The 25,821-nt window shown below is 42.6% G+C and overlaps 1 protein-coding gene across 2 annotated transcripts; it reads right to left on the bottom strand.

The window, feature by feature from the left end:
* Positions 1–2,781: 2,781 nt before the first annotated feature.
* On the bottom strand, positions 2,782–22,039 carry LOC311081255 (uncharacterized protein). 2 transcript variants are annotated; one of them, XM_084111703.1, is made up of 3 exons: positions 21,983–22,011; positions 19,794–19,928; positions 2,782–4,738 (listed from the first exon to the last, which is right to left on the bottom strand). In XM_084111703.1, the coding sequence occupies exons 2-3, from the start codon at positions 19,876–19,878 to the stop codon at positions 3,258–3,260; spliced, it is 1,566 nt and encodes a 521-aa protein (XP_083967829.1). In that variant the 5' UTR covers positions 19,879–19,928; positions 21,983–22,011; the 3' UTR covers positions 2,782–3,257. The 2 variants fall into 2 exon arrangements, with proteins under 2 accessions (XP_083967829.1, XP_083967828.1); XM_084111702.1 differs by having other exon boundaries at positions 2,783–4,738; positions 19,794–19,945; positions 21,983–22,039.
* Between the last annotated feature and the right edge of the window lie 3,782 nt (positions 22,040–25,821).

The raw sequence follows: 25,821 nt of genomic DNA, 5'->3' as shown, positions 1-25,821 counted from the left end.
ATGGGTGGTTGCAGGTCTGATATTTATGTAGTGCAATCTGGTGTTCCTCAAGGTTCAATCTTGGGCCCTATACTTTTTAGCATCTACATTTATCCTCTTGGTCAACTTTTAAGATCACTTGGTCTCAGTTTTCACTTTTATGCAGATGACACACAGGTTTATATACATTCAAAACCTGTTGTTAATGTGGCTGTGTCCTTTCTTTCTCTATGTATTTTGGAGATTAAAAAATGGATGTCTAGAAATTTTCTATGTTTAAACAGTAACAAGACAGAGGTAATGCTCATTGGTTCACCACACCAGCAACGTAAGGCTGGGTCTCCAACTATACAGTGAGGAAAATAAGTATTTGAACACCCTGCTATTTTGCAAGTTCTCCCACTTGGAAATCATGGAGGGGTCTGAAATTGTCATCGTAGGTGCATGTCCACTGTGAGAGACATAATCTAAATAAAAAAATCCAGAAATCACAATATATGATTTTTTAACTATTTATTTGTATGATACAGCTGCAAATAAGTATTTGAACACCTGTCTATCAGCTAGAATTCTGACCCTCAAAGACCTGTTAGTCTGCCTTTAAAATGTCCACCTCCACTCCATTTATTATCCTAAATTAGATGCACCTGTTTGAGGTCGTTAGCTGCATAAAGACACCTGTCCACCCCATACAATCAGTAAGAATCCAACTACTAACATGGCCAAGACCAAAGAGCTGTCCAAAGACACTAGAGACAAAATTGTACACCTCCACAAGGCTGGAAAGGGCTACAGGGAAATTGCCAAGCAGCTTGGTGAAAAAAGGTCCACTGTTGGAACAATCATTAGAAAATGGAAGAAGCTAAACATGACTGTCAATCTCCCTCGGACTGGGGCTCCATGCAAGATCTCACCTCGTGGGGTCTCAATGATCCTAAGAAAGGTGAGAAATCAGCCCAGAACTACACGGGAGGAGCTGGTCAATGACCTGAAAAGAGCTGGGACCACCGTTTCCAAGGTTACTGTTGGTAATACACTAAGACGTCATGGTTTGAAATCATGCATGGCACGGAAGGTTCCCCTGCTTAAACCAGCACATGTCAAGGCCCGTCTTAAGTTTGCCAATGACCATTTGGATGATCCAGAGGAGTCATGGGAGAAAGTCATGTGGTCAGATGAGACCAAAATAGAACTTTTTGGTCATAATTCCACTAAACGTGTTTGGAGGAAGAAGAATGATGAGTACCATCCCAAGAACACCATCCCTACTGTGAAGCATGGGGGTGGTAGCATCATGCTTTGGGGGTGTTTTTCTGCACATGGGACAGGGCGACTGCACTGTATTAAGGAGAGGATGACCGGGGCCATGTATTGCGAGATTTTGGGGAACAACCTCCTTCCCTCAGTTAGAGCATTGAAGATGGGTCGAGGCTGGGTCTTCCAACGTGACAATGACCCGAAGCACACAGCCAGGATAACCAAGGAGTGGCTCTGTAAGAAGCATATCAAGGTTCTGGCGTGGCCTAGCCAGTCTCCAGACCTAAACCCAATAGAGAATCTTTGGAGGGAGCTCAAACTCCGTGTTTCTCAGCGACAGCCCAGAAACCTGACTGATCTAGAGAAGATCTGTGTGGAGGAGTGGGCCAAAATCCCTCCTGCAGTGTGTGCAAACCTGGTGAAAAACTACAGGAAACGTTTGACCTCTGTAATTGCAAACAAAGGCTACTGTACCAAATATTAACATTGATTTTCTCAGGTGTTCAAATACTTATTTGCAGCTGTATCATACAAATAAATAGTTAAAAAATCATACATTGTAATTTCTGGATTTTTTTTTTAGATTATGTCTCTCACAGTGGACATGCACCTACGATGACAATTTCAGACCCCTCCATGATTTCTAAGTGGGAGAACTTGCAAAATAGCAGGGTGTTCAAATACTTATTTTCCTCACTGTAAGTGTAGATGGTTCTACACTTCAATTTCAAACAAAATAAAAAAATTAGGGGGTGATATTTTATACTAATTTAACATTTGTTCAGAGCACTGTCAAGACATCATTTTTTCATCTAAGAAATATAGCCAGATTGCGTCCCATGTTGCCACTCCCAGTGGCTGAAAAGTTATGAGATGCTACTTTTAAAGCGCTTTGAGATGCTACTTTTAAAGGCACTATAGAAAATAAAGTTTATTATTATTATTATCTTCAACGTTTTACGCTAAAAAAATACTTTTGTTGGGAACGATATATTTAGATTTTACTATGCTAAAAAGGTTATTTTATAAGGGAAGGCAGAGAAGGTAATGTCGCGACAGGCAGGACTCAATTACGGCATTACCATAGTATTTAATAGTAATGTAACCGGGTGGTAAATACCCTTAGTAAGTAATATTTTATAATATTACTCCTTTCAGACCCAGGAAATGGCTGGTTGCATGACAGGTGTGAGGGGGGGCTGGACGATGGTGGACGATTCCTCCACTCTGCCAATGAGGAACTAGGACCCATCTATCCATAGCGCGAAGTTGATGTATTTCTCCAGTGTCCAGGATGGGTCTCCTTGCGGCATTACACAGCGGGTCGCATTGTCCAGCCCGCAAAAAAATCCTCCTCTAGGTTGAATGATAACAGTTCTTATCTTGATGTGGTGGCAGAGGATGGCTGGCAAGTGAACCCGGGAGACTGGAGATGAGAAGCAAAAAACACAACCTTTACAGCTTTTACACAATCCACAGCTGGAACCAGCTGTGCCACTGGATGAGCCCCAAAAGTAGCCATATTAAAGTGCAGATTGAAAACATGTTTACCTGTGCATTCATTCAATAAAGATGAATCAAAAAATGCAGTGCATTGTTAATTATTTTGTTCAGTTTACGTCCTTTATTTATAATCTTTCAGGTACATTGTCATTTCACTGCAAGACACAATTTTAAACTATAGCAAAGGAGATGGTCTGTCGTGGAGTTCATATGCACAAAAGAAAAGAAAAAGCTGCAATGAAGGATTCTTATAAAAGAAGTGGTCATGAAGGTGGACAATCAGGTGTGGCCAACATTCAGCTGTGGTGTGAACACAGATTTCACACAGATATGTATTTTCTGGTGCCATACTTTCACAAAGAACACAAACAGGGTCTCAAATTTGCATGACTTTTTGTATGCATCTGTAAGTGTGATGGCAAAGGGAAAATTAAAACATTAAACTGATCACAAATGGCCTTCCTCCAAAGTGAATATGCATGTGATTGTTGAAAATGCTCCATTTTCTAAACCTCTTGTCACACTGAGGAACACTGCATTATCTTTACAGAATGAGTTTGCAAATGACGTTTCAGGATTGTGTGAAATGTGAAACTCTTCTCACACTGAAGACATTTGTAAGGCCTCTCTCCTTTGTGGACTCTTACATGAATGTTAAGGTTTCCTTTTCGTGTGAAACTCCTTCCACACTGAGGGCAGGTGAAAGGCTTCTCTCCGGTGTGAATTCTTATGTGAACCTCAAGGTTTGATTTGTTTATGCAAGTCTTTCCACAGTGATGGCACATGAAAGGCTTCTCTCCAGTGTGGGTTTTTACATGATTCTTGAGATGTTTCCTGTCTGTGAAACTCCTGCCACACTGATGACATATAAAATATTCCTTTCTTGAGTGAATCTTCATATGGTGATTGAGGGTACCTTTACATCTGAAACTCTTTCCACACTGACTACATACACATGGCTTCTCTCCAGTGTGAATTCTCATGTGAATCCTAAAACTTTCTTTCCGTGAGAAGCTCTTCCCACACAGTTTGCAGGTGTAAGGACTCTCTCCAGTGTGACTTCTCATATGGGCATTAAGGTTGTTTTTCTGTCTAAAACGTTTTCCACACTGATGGCATATGAATGGCTTTTCTCCAGTATGAATTCTCATGTGAGTTTTAAGATTTCCTTTTAGTGTGAAACTCTTCCCACACAGTTTGCAAGTATAAGGGGTCTGTCCAGTGTGAACTATCATATGGGCATTAAGGTTTTTTTTCTGTCTAAAACTTTTTCCACACTGATGGCATATGAACGGCTTTTCTCCAGTGTGAATTTTCATGTGTTTTTTAAGATTTCCTTTTAGTGAGAAACTCTTCCCACACAGTTGGCAGGTGAAAGGGCTCGCCCCAGTGTGAATTCTCATGTGAGTTGTAAGATTTCCTTTTAGTGAGAAACTCTTGCCACACAGTTTGCAGGTATAAGGGGTCTGTCCAGTGTGAATTCTCATGTGGGCATCAAGGTTTTTTTTCTGTCTAAAACTTTTTCCACACTGAGGGCATATGAACGGCTTTTCTCCAGTGTGAATTCTCATGTGAGTTTTAAGATTTCCTTTTAGTGAGAAACTCTTCCCACACAGTTTGCAGGTATAAGGGGTCTGTCCCGTGTGAATTCTTATGTGGGCATCAAGGTTTTTCTTCTGTGTAAAACTCTTTCCACACTGAGTGCAGGTGTAAGGCTTCTCTCCAGTGTGAATTTTCATGTGTTTTTTTAGATTTCCTTTCAGCGAGAAACTCTTCTCACACTGTTGGCAGGTGAAACGTCTCTCTTCAGTGTGAATTCTCATGTGGACTTTAAAGTTTCTAGTTCCTGTTTTTTGAGTTTTGTTTTGTGAGGAAGTCTTTTCGGTCTGTGAGTCACTAAAAGATTTTTCTCCAGTCATGATCTCATGATGTTTCTCATGAAGATCTTTTTCTTCCATATTATACAGTTCTTCACTCTCAACTTTCAGCACTATCAGGTCTAAAGCGGAAAAAGACAAATATAAGTTAACCCCAGTTCAATGGCACAAAGCAATGGACATCAAAATGAAATCCAACATCATGTATTCTAGATCTTTGCTAGATCCCACAAATCTACTGAAGGAGGTGTAACCTGTAATCTCATAACCTCTTGTCAATATTTTTAACAGTTTTTTTCCTTAAGGACATGTCTCATATACTTTCAATCTAGCAGTAATCAAACCCCTTATCAAAAACCCACAGTAGACCGCTTTGGGATTGGGATCCCTTGGGATCCAATACAAATCTCGCAGGGGATATATTTTTTTGTTTTTAAAAAATATATACAGCAGAACCTAGGATTTAACAAGAAGGATTGGGTCAACACATTAAAGTGAGAAAAAGCTAGTTTTTACTATACAAAACCAAAACAAAGTAAGTCTGAAATTTGGACAAACTTCTCAGTTGTTACTTAAAAATGGAAAGAATTGAACCTTGTAAGTTGCAACAAATGTGTAAAATGGGACTGCACAATTAATCGCAATGAAACTGCACACGATTTGGCAAAGGCTGAGATTATTTTATGTGTAGCTTTTCAGTGAAGTACGGCTGATCGGTAGTAAATGCTGCTCCATCTGAACACCAGAGGGCGCTCTCACACAGACACGCCAAAAATGTCCAGAAGTACAATAATGCACATCATTCCAGGAAATCCCTATCGGGTCTCATACTATCTGTAGCTGAATAAACAGAAGATTGAAACGCTTTGATTGAATAAACATGACTAATTAACACACAACTAGGGCTGCACAATATATTGAAATTATCGAAATATCACAAATTTTGCGATATGCATATCGCAACGGCTTGACAATAACTGGGGTCATGAACAAAAGACAAAGAGAAAATCACTCACTGCTCTAGGCTGAATAACTTTTGTAGCTTTAAAGGGGTCATGACATGGTTTTTTCTTTTCTTTTATTGTGTTCCCTTAGGTGCAATTATAGTATTACTATAGTTTTTTGGACAAAAAACGTTTAAAATTTAGTGATTTATGACCTTTTCCCACCCTGTTTCTCATGCTCTGATTCAAACAGTCTGTTTTGGGGGTGTTTCCCCTTTAACCCTCTCGGGACGGATTGGGCGGTACTGCCCAAAATGGCATCCTTTTACAAATGTGTAATTATCTTAAAAACTATTAATGATAGAGAGATGCTGTCTTTTTTGCCGTCTTCCTCAGATTCCGCTGAAAACAATGGTATATGGTATACACACTTCCTTGTTGCGTAATACCACTGCGTATAAGGCCAATGAAATCGATGTTGTTAGGAATATTCCACACGCAAAGACCAATGGAAAAATTGCCGCTGGGAGGAATATTTTTCTTACCCAATCAGAAGAAGGTTACCATGACTTATTCTAGCTAATCAGAGGACTCCTTAGCCTTGCAAGGGGTGGTACTATGATATGATGCAAACAGCCGTGTCGAGTGGAGAAGGAGACAGAGAGCGAACGGAGCAGCGTATTGCACACAGAGATTTATATGAGAGAGAGAGAGAGAGACAGAACGATTATAATATTTATATATATTAGCAATATTTAATATTTATAGCATATTAGCAATTATAGCATTATTATTTTATAGTTTTAGCACTTGTATGATGGCAAGCAGTAAAAGATTTACCTCAGAACAAGCTCTGGAACAATTACTGGAAAGTGACGAGGAGAAATCCGAAGCTGACAGCTTTTTGAGAAAACGCTGTATATAAAGTTCATTATTTCATTGTTCTTTACACTTTTGATTGAACAATTACAAATATCTGTCTAGCAAAGGGTTTGAAAAATATATTTTTTGTTCAAAAACTGTTCACTATTGTTGTGTGAGGTGTGATTTTCAGTAATAAATGACTAAAATAAAATTTTTGTTTTTGAAATTCTCTAGTTTATTGTACATTTTTTACTCATACTTCCTTTATAAACACATTACATGCATTCTTATGTTAGCTTAGGGTCTTCTGAATCCATAGACACCAAACACATGGTGTTTCATCTCCATTACATATGGTTTATAAGCCCAATGTAAAAATAGAGAAAACGGACCAAAAAGGGCTTAGTCCCCAGAGGGTTAAGAGTTCAGTGTTAACACCCACTGTTATGATTGGATAACGTCAGTGCCTATGCATCAATTGTTAACGCCCCCTTGTCAAAACGTGCGGATTTTGCGGAGCTGTGTTTACCGTTACCATAGTAACGGGTGATGCGTGCTAGGCGATGGCGATTGCAATGATGTTTGAGTCGGAATCAGAGGAAATGAACCATCAACACAACTAAGAATGCATCAGCCTGTCAAGAGTTGACTCTAGCAGGAGAAGTAGCAATTTGCATCAACAATCCAATGTGACAAACGCTTCTTGGAGACTAAGGAACCTTTCCCACGTCCCCTAAAGCAAATCAGCAATTGATGAGATTTATCCCACAAGTCTGAGCAGTCAATGTAAATCCTAGCATCTCTTGCTCCGGCAAGTCAAACAGCAGAAGTGAGAAGGCTTGAAGAAGACCGAAAGAACTGTCAAAAAAGGCACCTTTGGGGGCAAAAACTAAGCAGGCATCATGAAGGAAGCAAGATATTAGGGGTAGCCTCCCCACAGAGCCTCCATTAATGTGGGCATAGCAAGCAGAAATTGCAACACGATACACCTTAAACATAACGGGATAATCCTAAAGAAAGGCACGCCTGAACTCAAGCACTGAACCATTCAGCCAGTACACTAGGTCAGCATGGTGTTGCAAGTATCATGACTCAAAGAGATGCCATTTCAGGGCATAAAGTTTGCTAGCGAAGGGAGCTCTAACACTTAAAATGGTCTACATAACCTCAGTTGAAAGACTGGAATATATGAGCTGGTGCCCCTTAGGGGCCAGACGCAGCTTCCAAATGTTAGGTCAGGGGTAGAGAACACTGGGCCTGAGACAGAAGGTCCCAGCTTTTGGAATTTCACAAGGAGTGCCTTCCAGGAAAGATATTAGATCCAGGAACCATACTGTTGCTAGTGGCCTGCCAGAAAAGAGCCAAGAGCCAAACAGGTCCACTTCCACTCTGCTGTACCTCTGGAAAATAAACTCCACCACCTCAGAGTGGAGTCTCCATTGAGGTGCTTCGCTCTCCTCCCCAAAGGGGGCATGCCCTAAACACCCTGAGGTCATAACCGCCAGGGTTGCTTCTTCCTACTGCTTAATCCTAGCAGCAATGACAGTCCTCAGATATGTCCTTGTTCTGGGTGGCTGTGTGAAATGCCCAGGCCCCTAGTCTTGATTAGGGGGGACACGGGCAGCCACACTGGACTTTAGCTCCTCCCTCGTTCCCATAGAGAACCTGGGGCCTGGCCAGGCTGGTTCGAAGAAGCCACCAGCTTCTGGCTCCGGAGAGGGAGAAACTGATGGAACGGCACTGATTGCTGTCCCCATCCGCTTAAGAGTAATGTTCATCTAGCTTACTCCTTTTCCCTTCTTTTTTCTTATCTGGCCATTCTAAGCTGAATTTATCTACCGCATGGGTAACCACCTTGAGCAGTTTGAGAACCATCCAATACCCATCCTAAGCTCTTCAGCCAGCTCCAACTGCAAGCCCCATGGACAGAGACTCCATGCAGATGCCTGACTCCTGTCAGTTGCGAAAAGAGCCAGGCTTGAGCAGAGCTTCCTTGTTGTGAGTAGCACAGGGTATCGATACAGATGTCCCTATTCGATTCCGATTCACAAGATCTCGATTCGATTTTCGATTCGATTCAATGAATTCAATTATTTAATTTTCACTAACCCCAACACAAAAGTAAATATATAAAATAAGTTATTGTTTTTGACCCATGTATCTTTGTATTGTAATTAATAAAGTTGACATCACAGCTAAAACTACTAATATAAATTTCAAAGATAATTAAGGACAAGTAAACTCATAAAAAGTCATTAATAAAAAAAGAACAAATAATTCAACTATAAGTAATTACACAAATAAACACATTAAATATAACAAAGATACAAATTAAATAATCAGTGCTTTTAAGTCAATGCTTTTGCGTTCTCTTTCTAATGTTTTGCATTCCCCAAGAAACTTTGCATTTGCTCGCAAAACCTTTGCGTGGTCCCAAGAAACTTTGCGTTCGCTCACAAAAGGGCTTTGTACTAAAGGCACTCGTTATTAAAGATTTTAAGAACTCCATAAAAACTCCATAGTAACCATCTTTGACAACTACCAACCACCACACCATAGCAACCACCAAAAATACCTTCGCAACCAACCTGAACACCCTAGCAACGTCTATGTGATGAGGTTCAACGTTGTAATAAAGGGAAGGAAGAAGACAGGGGTCGGCGAGACTGGGACACTCGTTTTTATTAAAGTAAAAAGTTCAAAAGAGGAAGGTTGCGCACAGAGCGCGTTCACCGTGCTATCAGCACAGCAAAAACAAAACAATACTCCAGATTCTCTCGCGATGATTTCTCCGTGGAAAGCAGCAGCAGACGAGGTCCCAGTCCAACTCTCTCTCCCTCTCTCTCATTCCAGCCGGCTTATATCCGGTCTCTCCATGCCAATTACTGGAATCAGACACAGGTGTTCATCATCTGCACTTGACCTACTTACTCACCGCTCGGCTCCGTCCTCTCTCTCCCACTACAGACTTCGCAAAACCACGCCCCCCTCACCACATACCCCCACCGCCCGACTCAGGCCGGGGAGCCATCCGGTCTGCAGCCCCCCCCCCCCCTCCTCCTGGAGAGGAAGTCGGCTACAGCCATTTGTGCACCCGGCCTGTGGATCACCTGGAACTTAAAAGGCTGTAGAGCTAGATACCAACGAGTGATCCGCGCGTTGGTATCCTTCATGCGGTGGAGCCACTGCAGGGGAGCGTGGTCCGAACAGAGGGTGAACTCCCGCCCCAGGAGGTAATAGCGGAGGGTGAGAACGGCCCATCTGATGGCCAAACACTCCTTCTCTATGGTGCTGTACATCGTCTCTCTCTTAGAGAGCTTCCGACTGATGTACAGCACCGGCCGCTCTTCACCCTCCACCTCCTGGGACAGGACCGCGCCCATCCCCCTGTCCGACGCGTCCGTCTGTAGGATAAAAGGGAGAGAAAAGTCAGGAGCATGCAAGAGCGGTCCGCCACATAGAGCAGCCTTTATCTGAGTAAAAGCCTGCTGGCACTGCTCCGTCCACTGAACCGTATCTGGTACCTCCTTTTTAGTTAGATCAGTCAGCGGGCTGGCGAGATCCGAATAATTAGGTACAAACCTTCTGTAATATCCCGCCAGCCCCAGGAACTGTCTAACCTCCTTTTTGGTCTTGGACAGGTCGCAACTGCTGCGGTCTTATCAATTTGGGGACGCACCTGTCCATGACCTAAGTGGAAGCCCAGATATCTAACTTCCACACGCCCAACTGCACACTTCTTCGGGTTGGCCGTGAGCCCCGCCCTTCTCAGCGTCTTCAGGACAGCCCGCAAATGCTGCATATGACGCTGCCAATCCCCACTATAGATGATGATATCATCCAGGTAGGCAGCGGCATATGCAGCATGCGGCCGGAGAATTCTGTCCATCAGACGCTGAAAGGTCGCCGGAGCCCCGAACAAACCGAAAGGAAGAGTAACAAATTGGTGTAATCCGAACGGCGTTGTGAAAGCTGTTTTTTCTTTGGACATAGGAGACAAGGGGATCTGCCAATATCCCTTTGTTAAGTCCAGTGTCGAATAAAATCGAGCAGTACCTAGCCGATCAAGCAATTCGTCAACCCTTGGCATTGGATAAGCGTCGAATTTCGACACAGCATTCACCTTACGATAGTCCACACAGAACCGAACCGAGCCGTCGGTTTTAGGTACTAAAACTATCGGGCTCGCCCAGTCACTGTTGGACTCTTCTATTACCCCCATGGCTAGCATTGCCTCTAATTCGCTCTGAACCACCTTTTTTTTGTGTTCTGGCAAGCGATACGGCCGGCTGCGTACAACCACGCCCGGCTGTCTCAACGTGGTGCTGAATGAGGTCCGTCCGACCAGGCAGGGGCGAGAACACATCAGCAAACTCTGCTTGTAACTTTTTTACATCAGAGAGCTGGGAGGGTGAGAGCTGGTCTCCACCAGGGGCCAGAGCGAGAGATTGGGTTTTTAGACTCGCCTCTGGTCCAAGATCCTCCTCTCCGCTCACTACCATCGCCAGCATCACTGATTCTACCTCCGACCATTTTTTAAGTAGGTTGAGGTGATAGATTTGATGTGCTCCGCCCCTATCTGTTCGAGCTACCTCATAGTTGAGATCCCCAACTCGCCGTGTGACCTCGAAGGGTCCTTGCCACTTTGCGAGTAATTTTGAACTAGAAGTAGGGAGTAATACAAGCACTTTATCTCCCGGTGCAAATTGACGAAGTCTAGCTCCCCTGTTGTACAGCCGACTCTGTTTGTCCTGAGCCTGTAACAAATTCTCCATTGATAGCCGCCCCAAAGTGTGGAGTTTTGTTCTCAGATCCAGGACATACTGAATTTAATTTTTACTATTTGAAGGTCCGTCCTCCCAAGTCTCTCTAAGGACGTCTAACACCCCGCGGGGCTGGCGTCCATAGAGAAGCTCGAAGGGGGAAAACCCCGTGGAGGCTTGCGGGACCTCCCGTACAGTGAACAAGAGGGGTTCTAACCACTTATCCCAATTTTTGGCGTCTTCTTGTACGAACTTTCGAATCATGGTTTTCAACGTGCGGTTAAAGCGTTCTACCAGTCCGTCCGTTTGTGGGTGATAGATGCTGGTTCGAATCGATTTAATGCCCAATAATTCGTAAAGTTCACGAATTGTGCGTGACATAAACGCCGTGCCTTGATCGGTGAGAATCTCTTTCGGGATTCCCACCCGGGAGATTAATTGAAACAGTGCGCTCGCCACGCTCTTAGCAGAAATAGTGCGGAGTGGCACTGCTTCAAGATACCGCGTTGCATAATCCACCAGGACTAAAGCAAAGCGGTGTCCCCGTGCTGACCGTTCTAATGGCCCGATGAGGTCCATACCAATTCGCTCGAAGGGGACCTGCATTAATGGGAGGGGGCACAAATGTGCTTTTGGATTGGCCGGTGGATTTACCAACTGACATTCGCGACAAGACGCGCACCACTTGCGCACATTCTCGTGAATGCCCGGCCAGAAAAACCGGGTCATGAGACGGTTTAGTGTAGCTGTTTGTCCTAAATGCCCGGCCATTGGATTACAGTGAGGGTACCAACAACTGAGTTGTATCCTGTTTTGACTGGGCGTCTTGGGTCACCCGATACAACTTATCTTTTAAAATTGTAAAATAAGGATAGGAGAGCGGTTGGTCAGGGTGGAGTAGCTGGCCGTCGATAGAGCGGACCTGATCAAAAGCATGTTTCAGCGTTTCATCCTGAGACTGCTCCAGGGGAAAATCATCATGCTCTGTAAGGATGGTTCTTTCAAGAGCGCTCCGTTCCCCTGAACCAGCTGCCAGAGATCCCGACTCAGCTTCTCCCACCTGAGCAACTGCCTCGTTCCTCTCGTCCCTTTCTGCCCAAGAGGCATCCGCACACAAATATCCCAATAATTCATTAAATGCTGGCCAATTGGTCCCCAAAATTAGCGGATGCCGGAGGTGCGGATTAATCGCCACCTCTACTCTATGCTTTTGTCCCCTAAATTGAATTTCCACAGGCATTATTGGATAATCCATCACCTCCCCGTGTACACACCGTACCTTAACCACGCGGCTATTATCCAATGCCCTAGGGTGAATCAGGCTTTGATGAATGGAGGTTTGGTTACAACCTGAATCCACCAAAGCCTGATATGTACCCCCCTTGATACTTACTGGTATCTGGTACAGGCCAGCCTGATCGGGGGCAGCTTGTGGCGCATCGGGGACCCGGATCAGCGTCCCCACCTCCATCACCGGACACCGATCAATAAAGTGACCCGGATCCCCGCAGCGCCAACAAGCCGGCCCAGACTTCCCCGCCGCCCTGGTGGCAGGAAGCGGGTCAAGAGATTGGCGTGGAGAGAGCGGTGGAGCAGCCGGTGAAGTAAAGAGCCCGCTAGGTAAGCCCCCTCCCCTGGGAGGGGCCCTGGGCGATGGCACCGGCTCTGCAGGAGTCCCCGTTCTCCATCTTGGAGCTGGTCTGGGTGTAAGCCCCACACGAGACCTGGGAGGAGGGACAGGTTCAGAGAGGGGACATGAGAGAGAGGGGGAAGAGAGAGAGAGAGATGCAGATGGCAGGGGTTCGCCGACCCCTGGGCACGCCACCATCTGATCCTCTGCCAGCTGGATGGCCTGGTTCAGCGACGTCGGGTGGTGGCACTGGACCCACTGCGCGGTCTTCCTCGGAAGCCGCGCCACGAACTGCTCCAGTACCACTCGGTCGATGATTTCCTCGACGTCGCTTCCGTCGGCCATCAGCCATTTGCGGCATGAGTCCCGGAGCTGTTGTGCCATGATGAAGGGCCGGCCGGACTCTTCGAGGCTCAGCGTCCTGAACCTCTGGCGATGTTGTTCTGGGGTCCGGCCGACCCGCTGGAGGATTGCACGTTTGAGGTCTTTATAGACCAGGAGGTTCTGGACTGGCAGTTGGTGTGCGGCTACCTGTGCTTCTCCGGATAGCAGAGGGATGAGCCGCATTGGCCAGCCCTCGGAGGGCCATCCCCGGTCCTCCGCGGACCTCTCGAAAAGATCTATAAACGCCTCCGGGTCATCCTGGGGTCTCATTTTGTTGAGGGGTAAAGGCGTCGACGACTCCTTAGCAGGGGGGGGGGATGGCCCGAACCTCCCGGTCTATCCAGCTCCGGAACAGCTCGCGGTCTTCATGCTGGGCTCGGAGGAGAGCTTCGAATCTCTTGTCCTGCTCCTCCTTAATCGCCAGCAGGTGTTGGTGCTGTTCCTGGTGAAGACCGGCGAGCGATGTTATGATGTCCGCAAATGGCGTGGCTGGCGGGGTCTGCATGGCGGCGGCGATCTTCTTCCCTCCCGGGTTTCGGCACCAGTGTGATGAGGTTCAACGTTGTAATAAAGGGAAGGAAGACAACAGGGGTCGGCGAGACTGGGACACTCGTTTTTATTAAAGTAAAAAGTTCAAAAGAGGAAGGTTGCGCACAGAGCGCGTTCACCGTGCTATCAGTACAGCAAAAACAAAACAATAATCCAGATTCTCTCGCGATGATTTCTCCGTGGAAAGCAGCAGCAGACGAGGTCCCAGTCCAACTCTCTCTCCCTCTCTCTCATTCCCGCCGGCTTATATCCGGTCTCTCCACGCCAATTACTGGAATCAGACACAGGTGTTCATCATCTGCACTTGACCTACTTACTCACCGCTCGGCTCCGTCCTCTCTCTCCCGCTACAGACTTCGCAAAACCACGCCCCCCTCGCCACAGTCTAGAACTGCTATAGTAACCACGAAAAAATACCCTAGCAACCACCCAGAACACCCTAGCAACCATCCAGAATACCCAAGCAACCGCCTAGCAATACCATAGCAACCACCCATTAATACCCTAGCAACCGCCTAGCAACACCATAGCAACCACCCAGAATACCCTAGCAACACCGTAGCTTCCTTTGTGCACACACATAACTTTTCACTCCCTGTGTGCGAGTTGTCTTTTGCGTCTTCTTGCACTTAAATGCTTCAGTTGGCAAGGCTTGAAACTGCATGCAAATGATAAACTTTTATGACCATGCAGCACTGGCCTGATCAGGACAGTGACAATTCCTTCAACTGTCTGGAACGTCTTTCACGCTGAAAGGCGCACCTGCATCCGCCATGTTAAGCATTGAATCAGGTGTAACATCGTGCAAGGTAAATAAAAGGATTAAATCTAGTGCAATAGATTAGTAATGAGATTAACGTAAATCAGATATTATGTTCAATGTTTACAGAAACAAATCCAAAAAAATATCGATTTGTGGCTTTTGAGAATAGACATTGAATCGACCACATTTTATAAATGATTTGTTGGAAAAATCTTTTTCTTTTTTTTTGCCCAGCCCTACAACAGATGTTTATTTAGTGTGCAATTTGTGTTTTTGATTAATTTAAATAATGTATTATCATTAGTTTAATTTAAATCATCTATTATGTTGCTGGTTACAATGGTTGTTACAATGATACTGGTTGTTACAATGATACTGGTTGCATTAATGAATATTTACTACTATTTAGACTATTTAATTTCAGGTACGTTAATGATAATATTTTGCTTGGGAACTTTAGCCTCGTTCAGTCCAAATCCAAATTAATCCGATCATATCGTGTGAACGGCAAACAATCCCATGAAATGCAATTTGTTTTGATCTACATTCATATGTCATTTGAAATCCTATTCAAATAGCATTTCTGGAAATAAGTTTTAATCTGTAGCTTTGTCACGCCACTTAAAATGTAAACATCTCAGACGTTATTATAAGAGACATCCTGTAAGTCGCTGAAGAAACTAGTTTATGTTGTTGCAAAGTGCTGGTCGAGCAGAAAGTTACAATAGCCTATAAATAGAGACATGTTTTGAGACCAGCGGAGACGACAGCACGGAATAGTTCAGAAGATGCAGTAGTCCAGCACGCCGGCTACATATTACCTACGCAACATCATTCCCATAGAAAACAGTGCAGATATTACGGAAAACGGAAGAGTGCCACGGGACACACAAATCGGATATGAACACAAGCCCTCAACTCTATCGAGCAACAATACTGACGACTGTGCCAGAATGAGAGAATGTGATGGAAATGTGTCAATGAATGAACATGCAAGTACTGTAAAAGTGCAGGAAGGCAGCGTCTATTTCGTGCACACAACATGGATGAACTACAACAGATAAATGTGTCAGCTGTGTGGACGCGAACTAATCGTAAATAATTCTTGTTTTTAATTGAAACAGATATGGATTCTTGTTCTCAATATCTTTTCATCTTTACTATTTTCTGTTACTGCCTGAACTTCATTCATACATTATTTGTAGCGCAGCCATTCATAATCGCAGTAAGATTTGTCCTTAATTGTCACCTTTAATACGTCACTTTTAACCCTTTATCGGACGAGGAACCATATTTGGTAACTTAATCGCGCATTCAAACTGAGTCTCCCCTGCCTGTTTGCGTTGTCATATGAGCGCATAGATTTATCCTAGCCAATCAGCGAAGATCAGGCTACGTCACTGATAGTCACATGATGGCATCTGACCAATCAGAAGTTGCGCGGAGCATTTCAAACTTCAGTGTCGTTCCGGATATTGGAAAGTGAGGTTATGCGCTACTACCTACTCCCACATCAGCGCTAATAACTTCAAAACAAAAAATGGTGAGTTGATGAAACGCACACATTCTATGGTTGAATAGTTGTGCAACATGTTGAGATAGGTGTTGTTTGCATAGATTTCTTGAAAGTATTGACATTTGTGGCATGAAAAATGGTGAGACCATATTTGATCATACGCCCTGTTCACGTAAGATTAGCGCAAGTCCATATTTAGACATACGCCCTATGCGTATAGAAAAGCCGTACTAGGGTATTTTTTCTACAAATAATGCATTATAACCACAGTCTATGATTATAACGTAGGACAATAGTATTTACTAGTGCATTGGATGTTATCACAGGTTTGAATAACATTATAAAGTGATCCAGTGGGAAACGTAACACATTTATAGACATTTTCAAGCCATAGATATTGAAATATGTGTGGTTTTGGTCAGTTTTATGACCTTTATAACAGTTTTTAATACTTATAATGATATTTTGCACTTCTTATTATATATTTACCCTTTATGTGTAAGTTTTATGCCCTTGAAACAGTTTTTATCATAGTTAAATGCCATGTATTGGTGTTTGTTTTTTTTACTGTGAGACTTATTACTGCTAAAATAAGTGGTACCACCAGTACTTGACCATACCAAAGATCAGTAGTACAGATCTTTTATAAATGTATACATTTATTTATAACATTTATAAATGCACAAATGTGCATTTATAAAACATGACTCATATTAGATGTTCTTAGGAGCACAAACCATAAATGAATACCCTATTCATTAATTTGGTTTCAAATTATGTTAATGTATTAAAATAAACATATTTAATAATTTGAGTAATATTTCAAAGGATTTATATTTTTAGCACTTAAGTGTTATGACAGACCAGTCCAATGTTACTCACTTATTTTTCTTATTATTTATATTTCAGTAGATCTGCACTTCACTGTTACTCAACAAATAACTCAAACTGGGCTTGATATTGACTCAAAAATGTACTCTCTGTTCTTTGCAGCTATCTACGCGAATCTTTTACGGCAAGAGGGGGACAGTTGTGCCAGCCCACCCCAGCATCAGTGATGATGAGGGCTCTGAGGAGGAAGATAATGATGTGGCAGACCCTGACTTCCTCCCACCCACCCATAACCTAGACACTCCAGGCCATAGTGATATAGGCCCCTCTGCCAAGAGGTGTCACTGTGTGCGACCTGCAGTTGAGGTACTTGATGATGATGATGACGACGACGATGATGAAGAACCAGCACCACAAGCAAAGAGGCCAACTAAGAAGGGGAAGCCAGCAGCCAGGCTAACCACCTGGAGGAAGGATGACCTGGACAACGCCGCCCTGCCTGAGTACCAGCACTGTCCCCCAGACTTCATTGAGACTCCATTTCAGTACTTCAGCAGGTACTTCAGCCCCCAAGTCATCAAGCACATAACGTACCAGACCAACTTGTATGCAAACCAGAAGAACATCAACACCTCCTTCACCACCACTGAAGACGAGATGATGATCTTTGTGGCTATCCTGATGTACATGGGGATTGCTGAGCTACCTGCCGTTGAAGACTACTGGGCAATGGAGACCAGGGTCCCTCAAGTCGCAAACCTCATGTCATCGAAGAGGTTCAGGCTGATGAAGAGGCTTGTCCACTTCAACGACAACACCCAGATCACTGGCACCATCGATCGATTCTTCAAGGTGCGGCCACTGTTCAGTCATCTGAATGCTGCCTTCAGGAGTGAGCCACAGACCCCCAAGCAGTCTGTGGATGAGGTCCTGATTGCCTACAAAGGCAAGACAGCTGGCAACCTGAGGCAGTACATTAAGAACAAGCCAGACAAATGGGGATTCAAGTTGTTTGCTAGGGCTTCTGAGGATGGCTTCATCCATGACATGGTGTTGTATCAAGGTAAGACTACGCTGGAGGCCCACGGTGTTCCCCTGACACCTGAACAAACAGCCATGGGTGTCACCAGCCAGATCGTCTCCGTCCTAGCCAGCACCATGTCCTCCTCCACCACCACAGCCATCTTTGCGGACAACTTTTTTACCAGCCTGGAGATAGTGCGGTACCTCAAGGACAAAAACTGCAGGTACACAGGGACAGCCAGGGACAACAGAATAGGCAAGCCTCCACTCAAAATCATCAAGGAGATGGAGAATAAGGCTGTCCCTCGTGGTACGTATGACTTCGTCACCAGTGACGATGGGATCCTGGCCCTCAGGTGGAAGGACAATAGGATTGTCACTCTTCTGTTAACAGATATGGGGGCAGAGCCCATTTCCTCAGTCTACAGGTACTGCAGTGAAACCAAGAGGAAGGAACAAGTGAGCTGCCCTGCTGTCATCAAAAGCTACAATGCCAACATGGGGGGCATTGACAAAAGTGACATGCTGGTCCATCTCTACCGCACCCCCATGAAATCAAAGAGGTGGTATATGCGCATGTTTGCCTACTCTGTGGATATCAGCCTCACAAATGCCTGGGTTTTCTACAGGCGGGACTGCAAGGCTATTGGCTTTCTGGATGGTCTGTCTTTAAAAAAATTTAGAATCCAGGTGTTCAGGGAAGCTAGCAGCCCGAGGTCACTCACATTGCATCCCCGAAGGAGCTCAGCATCTCAAGGCAGCCTCAGCACTTCTGTTGCCATCCCCACACCTGTCCGGGGACACCGCAGCACAAATCCAGCAATCCATGTGCGGTTTGACATGTCCCTGTTCCACGCCCCTGTCTACACAATCCGCCAGACCTGCAAGTACTGCAGCCGGAAGGGGAATATCATGAGGTCGAACGTGATCTGCAGGGTCTGCAAGGTCCATCTGTGCCTCAATGCTGGCCGCAACTGCTTCCTTAAGTACCACGAAGCAGTGGCCTAATTCGCTGGACTTGAAAAAAAAAATGTTCCTAATAATAATTTAAAATGTTCCTAATAATAATTTAAAATGTTCCTAATAATAATTTAAAATGTTACTAAATAAATATTTTTATGTTTGTAACAAGTTTATGTGTTTTTATTATATTTTTATATATACACTTTTTAAGGGAAAAACATTACCCTAGACTGGCGAGGAACCATATATGGTAACTTCATTGCCCTTGATTTCCAACCTAAAAAAATTAAAAACTCACAAATGTTTAGAAGTCTTATAATATCCTCCAATAACACTCTATGGTTGAAATTTAGAATTTCCAAGTATTTCAATGAGTGCCCTATAAAGGGTTAATGTGTTTGTTAATTTTAGCAAACAACCACAAAAATTTCAGCTTTCAAATTCTGTTGATTTGATCACAAAATACAAGCAATAAATGTCGTTTTGGCACTCTTTGTGGCCTGACAGATCGTTCAAACTGCATTTCGACCTTGGAAAGAGCTTGTATAAAACAGCTTGAGAACAATCATATTACGTAACGTCAAATTTACCTCAGAAAAGCCATTCAATGCTCATGAACTCGTTATCCAGCTAGAAACTTAACTATAGAAAGGGGCCTTTTGCTAAATATATGCATCATATCACATAATCCTTACATTGTTACTTAACCTGGTGTTTACATGAGAAAGAATGGAAGGAGCTAAAAATGAAATTCAACACCGCCCGTATAATTGCATGTGAAGAGATGCCTTTCACCAAATTAATCTAACCTCAGATATTACTAATGAAGAAAAAATAGATTGGGTGTGTTCAAGACAATGACAATGTTAATTGCACAAAAAGTAGCATGGAAGTAGAATCTTAATTAGGATCAAATGACCAAGTTCAGCTTTGAGAAAGAAACCAACCTGTTTGGTCCTCAGTATCTTCTTGTTTTACTCTGAATGTTTCTTCAATCTTCATGTCTTCACTCTCCTCTTTAATAAACGCCATCTTTATAATAGTGTGTCACATGGATCTCAGTCGCTTCACCAGGAGTTTTTCTGTGTGTTTGGACAATCTGTCATGTTTAAGATGAGAATAATTAACAGAAATAAAAAGAAATTCAAACTAAATCTCTGTGTGTGTCTCAATCAGCTCTAGTTCAGTAGTTCAGTGCACTGGTAAGAGAGTCAGTCAGAGTGAGAGTTAATGCCTTAAATCACCTGATTAGAACTAAAATCTAGTGCTACAAATTAATAATGAATACAAAATATAAAGAGTCTTAATAGTTATGATTTATATTTGGTATTTAATAATGTGTATATTATCCTATATACTAGATTATACTGTCATGAAAACATTTGCAGTTGGTTTGTAGAAATTGTTATTATACATTTGTGTTTTTGACACCGTGGTTCCACTATAGTAATATTTTGGTAATAATACAGTAAAATTACAGTAACTACAACTGTAGTAACCATGTTTTTTTGGTGCAAACCATGGTTCATGTAGCTCAAACAGTTGTATCACCATAGTTGACCCATGGTTTTAAAGGGCCTTGCCTTGTATTACATTTAAATGGTTTTCAATAAACATCTACAAAAATAAAAACAGAATGACAAGTTACTATTCTATGATACAGACTTTATTACAGCAGTTTAATAATCTGAAAGAGAGTATTGACTGTAGCATGTGTAAGAACATTTTCTCATGCTACAAAATTATTCAGAACAATGAACTACAATTTTACAAAACAATATTGAAATAGGCTACTGCAAATTATGACTTAATTAGGGATGAACTATCCCTTTAAGTTTGCATGTTGGCAGTTGAGAAAATTATGATGAAATATTAATATACCTGGATACATAATTATGAAAATATTTATTAAATTGACCATGCATGTGCCTCCAAAAAAGAGGGGTCGGTATAAACCATATCTTATTGCTGAGCTTAATAATCATTTGTTTGATTTCAGACAATAGAAGACATTTTGGTTACACTTTATTTTAACGGTCCCCTTTAGATATTCTTTTGACTAATTTACTTTACACCTACATGTCAACTAACTCTCATTAGAATATTAGTTGAGTATTAGTAGACTTTTAGGGGTACAGTTAGTAGAATAAGGGGTTAGAGTTAGTAGAATACATTGACATGCACCTGCAAAGTTACGTATAGTCAGTAGAAGGACCTCAACCTCAGTGACAGTCATGATTACACCTCAAAATACAGAATGTGTTCAAAAATATGAAAAGTGCACTTTTGTCAAGAAATTATGTTGATTATGACTTTGAGGTGGAGTTCCAAGATGTGTTCAATATTTTAAATGAGGACTCATGCCTGGAATACCAACTTCCCAGACATCAGAAGTGTGCATGCCATCTCAGAAGACAGTCTACTAATACTCTAATAAGAGTTAGTTGAGATATAGTTACAAAGTTAGAAGAATGTCTAAAGTGAAGTTTTTAACTAGTGCAGTATTTTTTTTCTCAATAAAAACATTTAATATATATATATATATATATATATATATATATATATATATATATATATATATATATAATGTTTTCATTATGAAATCATGCTATTTATACTATCCTACAGTATAAATGACTCAGTAAACGTACTATAGCAAAACTGATTTTGTGTCTTTTATGGTTATACTACAAAACCATAGTTAACCATAGTTAAGTTATAGGTGCTGTAGTAAAACCATGGTTAATTTTGTAGTTACTATAGTTTACAAAATTCATAGTGAAACCATGGCTACTGTACTAAAACATGGTACATTTTCGTAAGGGAATCATTTTGTGAAGCATTTGATTCAGTTGACTCGCAGTTTCAAAAGGTTCAGTTTCTCTCATCATTACTTGCCAGTGACTGAATTCGTGTTTATGATAAACTAATTCACAATATTGGGAGCGAAATGAGACGCACCTTTTCTATTACTCATGTGTGGATGCGCTTTATTAACAAATATAACGTTCATTAATGTTAGATAAAGCAGTAAGATGTTACATTCATTAATAATTAATTCAGTTACATCACATAAAACACATAGATTAAACGGTTAATATCGATTAAAACACTTTAAACGCTAAAAACCACAAACCTCTGTTCATCCGAATCAAAACTGATGCAGGAGTGCAGCGCAGAAATATGACGTCATTTCGACATTTCACAATAAAAGTCCTGGAATTTACATCCAAAAGCATCCAAATAAAAATGCCATTTGAATTCTTGGTGAAATACAACTGTTGTGAAATGATGTGCTGATATATATATATATATATATATATATATATATAGAGAGAGAGAGAGAGAGAGAGAGAGAGAATGTATGTAACAAAAAAACATATTTGTTTCCTAAGCATGATTAATACCTGTAGATTTGTAAACATCTGATGAACACTGCTGAAACTTTCTTCTAAACTTTAAATCCCAAACTCATCCATGACATTGTGTTCACAAATATTCAGAAATGTCAATATTCTATATAAAAAAAACTTAAAACAATACTGCATAAATATTTTTTTATTTAAAGCAAGTTTTTATATTTTAAGTTAATTAAACAAATATTTATAAAGTATATAGCCTAATGTGTTTAGGTACCATAATTTAACAGTTCAGTTATTTTCAGTGTTGGGGAAGCTACTCTGAAACTGCAGTTCCCTTATTGAGTCGGTCCCTCGACATTACGTATGGGGAAATCCTATTTCCTCGAATGCTGAAGCCTGATTTGAATAACTCTTTTGCTTGCAAATAGCCTATGGCTAGGTGACGTCGGGTGCCAAAAAACCTCAGAATCTTTCTTCTTCACCTGGAGCCTGGTTTCGCCGTGGATTTACGCTAACAGAGTGGACAAAGTAGATTATCCCTCTCGCGTTCTGGCGGATTTTTTGCTTTAATCGAAGAAAATGTCTCTTTGCCACACGTGTGGTGGTCCTATTGACTTCCCGGACGCACACGAGCAGTGTGTGCTGTGTCTGGGTCGAGCCCACGTGGAGGCGGCACTCGAAGGATCAGGTTGTCGAGCCTGTGAGGAACTCCCCATCAAGATCCTTCAAGGCTGGCCGTTACCCGTCGAGCCGCGGGCCGGGAGACTGCAGAGAGCTCCGTCTATGGACTCTGTCGAGGAGTTGGAGTCAGCCCAACGCCCACGCCGCCCTCATGCATCAGAACCTCTCACCTTAGTTACCGCCCTCCAAAGGAAGCGCGGGAAATGGTATCTTTCGGGTATAGTGAGGACGATGCCATGTCCACGAGCGCCTCTGACCCGGGAGCGTGGTCTGAGGCTCCTTCAGAAGCCATCCCGACCTCGCTGGACGCGGAGCTCATGGCTATTCTGACGGAGGCAGTAGCGGATTGGAGCTGGACTGGGCAGCCCCCAAGGAACAGCCGTCTAGGAAGTGGATGGACGGGTCTCGGATGATGTGGATGATGCCGCATCTCCTACCTAAACGGTCTCAAGCCCCCCCTAGAGCGAGGTCTAGATCGTCCTCGGCTCAGCGTCCGGCTGGATACGCTAGGCGCGCATCCCCGAGCGCGAGAGAGCGACGCGAGCCTGAACCGCCGCTTCGCCAGAGGTAATTCAGGAAGCCCCGTTTCGGCACGAAAACGGCCTCTAGCAGCCAAGGGCGGCCGACGGACAAGAAGGGGCAGCGTTCCTGATGTTCGTGATGTTCTTGGAGATGGAAGCGGTTTGTTTAGCTCTGCAGAGCTTCCTCCCGTTCGTGAGGGACCATCATGTTCTCATCAGAACGGACAACATGGCGGTGGTGGCGTACATCAATCGCCAGGGAGAGTTGCGCTCACGGTCCCTGCAGGGCTTAGCGAGGCAGCTGCTCTTGTGGACGGATCAGATACTTCTTTCGATCCGAGCAGTACACATACCGGGCAGTTTGAATTGCGGCACGGACATGCTGTCCAGGGATGGCATTGTATACGGAGAGGAGGCTACACCCGCAAACTATAAATATGATCTCTTTGGCAATGCGGAGATCGACCTCTTTGCTTCAGAGGAGAACACCCACTGCCCGCTGTACTTCTCACAAATAATAAAATGCAGTGAATAAGCTAGTAATAGAGACACAATAACCCTGTTTACGATTTAGTAATTTAACCAGTACTGGCGATATTTAGTAGATATTTCTGTTTCGTTAGCTTGTCGTCCTATGACTAACCCCGGGGATGGACATATGGATGTGTCAAGTTCAGAGGAAGGTGAAAATTCTGGTAAGTTTGTTATTTTTTCCCTTTACAAAATGTCAATGTTGCCATTTAATTAATATCTTGCAGCTCTGAAATGTTCTAAATGATATGTTTTGTTACAGGTACCAGTTCACACTCATCTGGTATAGCAGAGCCATCAGGAGACCAAGCAGCTACGATGACAGCATCTGATAATGACAGTGGTCTAAGGTCAGAGCTGACCTCCAATCCCAGCCAAAATTACTGCAATTAATCATTACAAGTATGTTTTTTCCACGCTCTCTCTCCAGTAAACCTGCATAAGTTGTCATGCATGTCATTTCTGTCCTGTTGTTAGGGACGTGACAGTATTTTCATCATGTCATATAATGGTAATTGCTGAAATTTTATTGTGGTATATAGTTAGTCCATAATATAAACTAGCAAGGAGCAACATCTACAGTACATTTGTTTCACGTTATTGTTCTTTGTTAATGTTAGTTAATGAAAGTACTACAGTTCATTGTTAGTTTAGGCTATTTAAATATATGAACAAATTGGCCTACTACATTTGATTTTAATAATGTATTAGTAAATGTTGAAATTAAAATTTAAGCAAGATTAAAACATGATTTGGTATTTATTTTTCTATTGTTCATGTTAACTAATAAATTATCTAATATAACCAAAGCTATTGGTAAAGTTTTACTGAACAATAATAAAGAATCAGAACAGTTTGAAATGTTTTTATAGTACATTTATAGTGTAGGTCTTAAAGTATTCAGTATTTCAATAGTTGGTGAATACTAGGGATGCAACGGTACACGGTAAAATCCCGGACCGTTCGGTCAGCCCTGCACGGGACAATCTACCCTCGTGTCCCGCGGGACTTCGGTTTTGCCATTGAGTTCGCGCTGATCCTTTTAGTTTTTGCTTTAGGCGCCGTTCACATATCGCGCCTAAAAACGCGTAGAAAACGCTAGGCGCGCCGCGTTCTCCTTTTTCCAAAGCGCTAGGGCGGTTGCGCTCCGGAGGCGTCTGTTGTTGCTAAAGCAACCATCAGCTGCGCTCTGGTTGGTTCTTGTCACGTGACCTACGGTGCGCTTGCGGCATTCTGAAAAGTTGAGAATTTTCTGCTGGGGACATCGTTAGTGCCAACCGGTCTCGCCTTGCACCAGACAGTGTTGATAGACTCATCTTTTTGCACAAGAATCTCTCAATAGTGGATGAGTAAATAACATTGCACTTTGTATCCTGAATGCAGTATTTTTTTATTATATTATTTTGCTCTGCTTTTTTTTATTCAAAGCACAAGCTAATTTATGTTTGTTAAAGGTAAAAGTGCACTTTTTCTTTCACATTGATCACTTCATATACCAGTTATCAAGGTTTTTGAATATTTTGAAGTGTGTTTGTTTACATTTTGTATTTCATATAAGTGATAGTTGAAGAGGTTGTATTACTTAGTGTTGTTCAGTACAGAGTAGAGTGTTAATTTATTTCATACATTGATGTTCTTCCTACTGTGACATTCTGTTTATGCTCATAAGAAAAATAAAACATATTTTTGGGATGAAATAGCAGTCTCTTTCTGCACAAAACATGTACCGAAACCGAACCGAGACCGTGGCCCAAAAACCGAGGTACGGACCGTACCGTGGGCTATCTGTACCGTTGCACCCCTAGTGAATACCATAGTGAAAAGTTTTAAACTTTTAAATACTGTTCAGAAACAAAGTTACCGGTTAAAAAGTATTTTTA

This window comes from Abramis brama, assembly GCF_963993115.1.
Source record: "Abramis brama genome assembly, chromosome: 4".
NCBI classification, from domain to species: domain Eukaryota; kingdom Metazoa; phylum Chordata; class Actinopteri; order Cypriniformes; family Leuciscidae; genus Abramis; species Abramis brama.
This window is presented reverse-complemented; position numbering and strand designations above follow the sequence as displayed.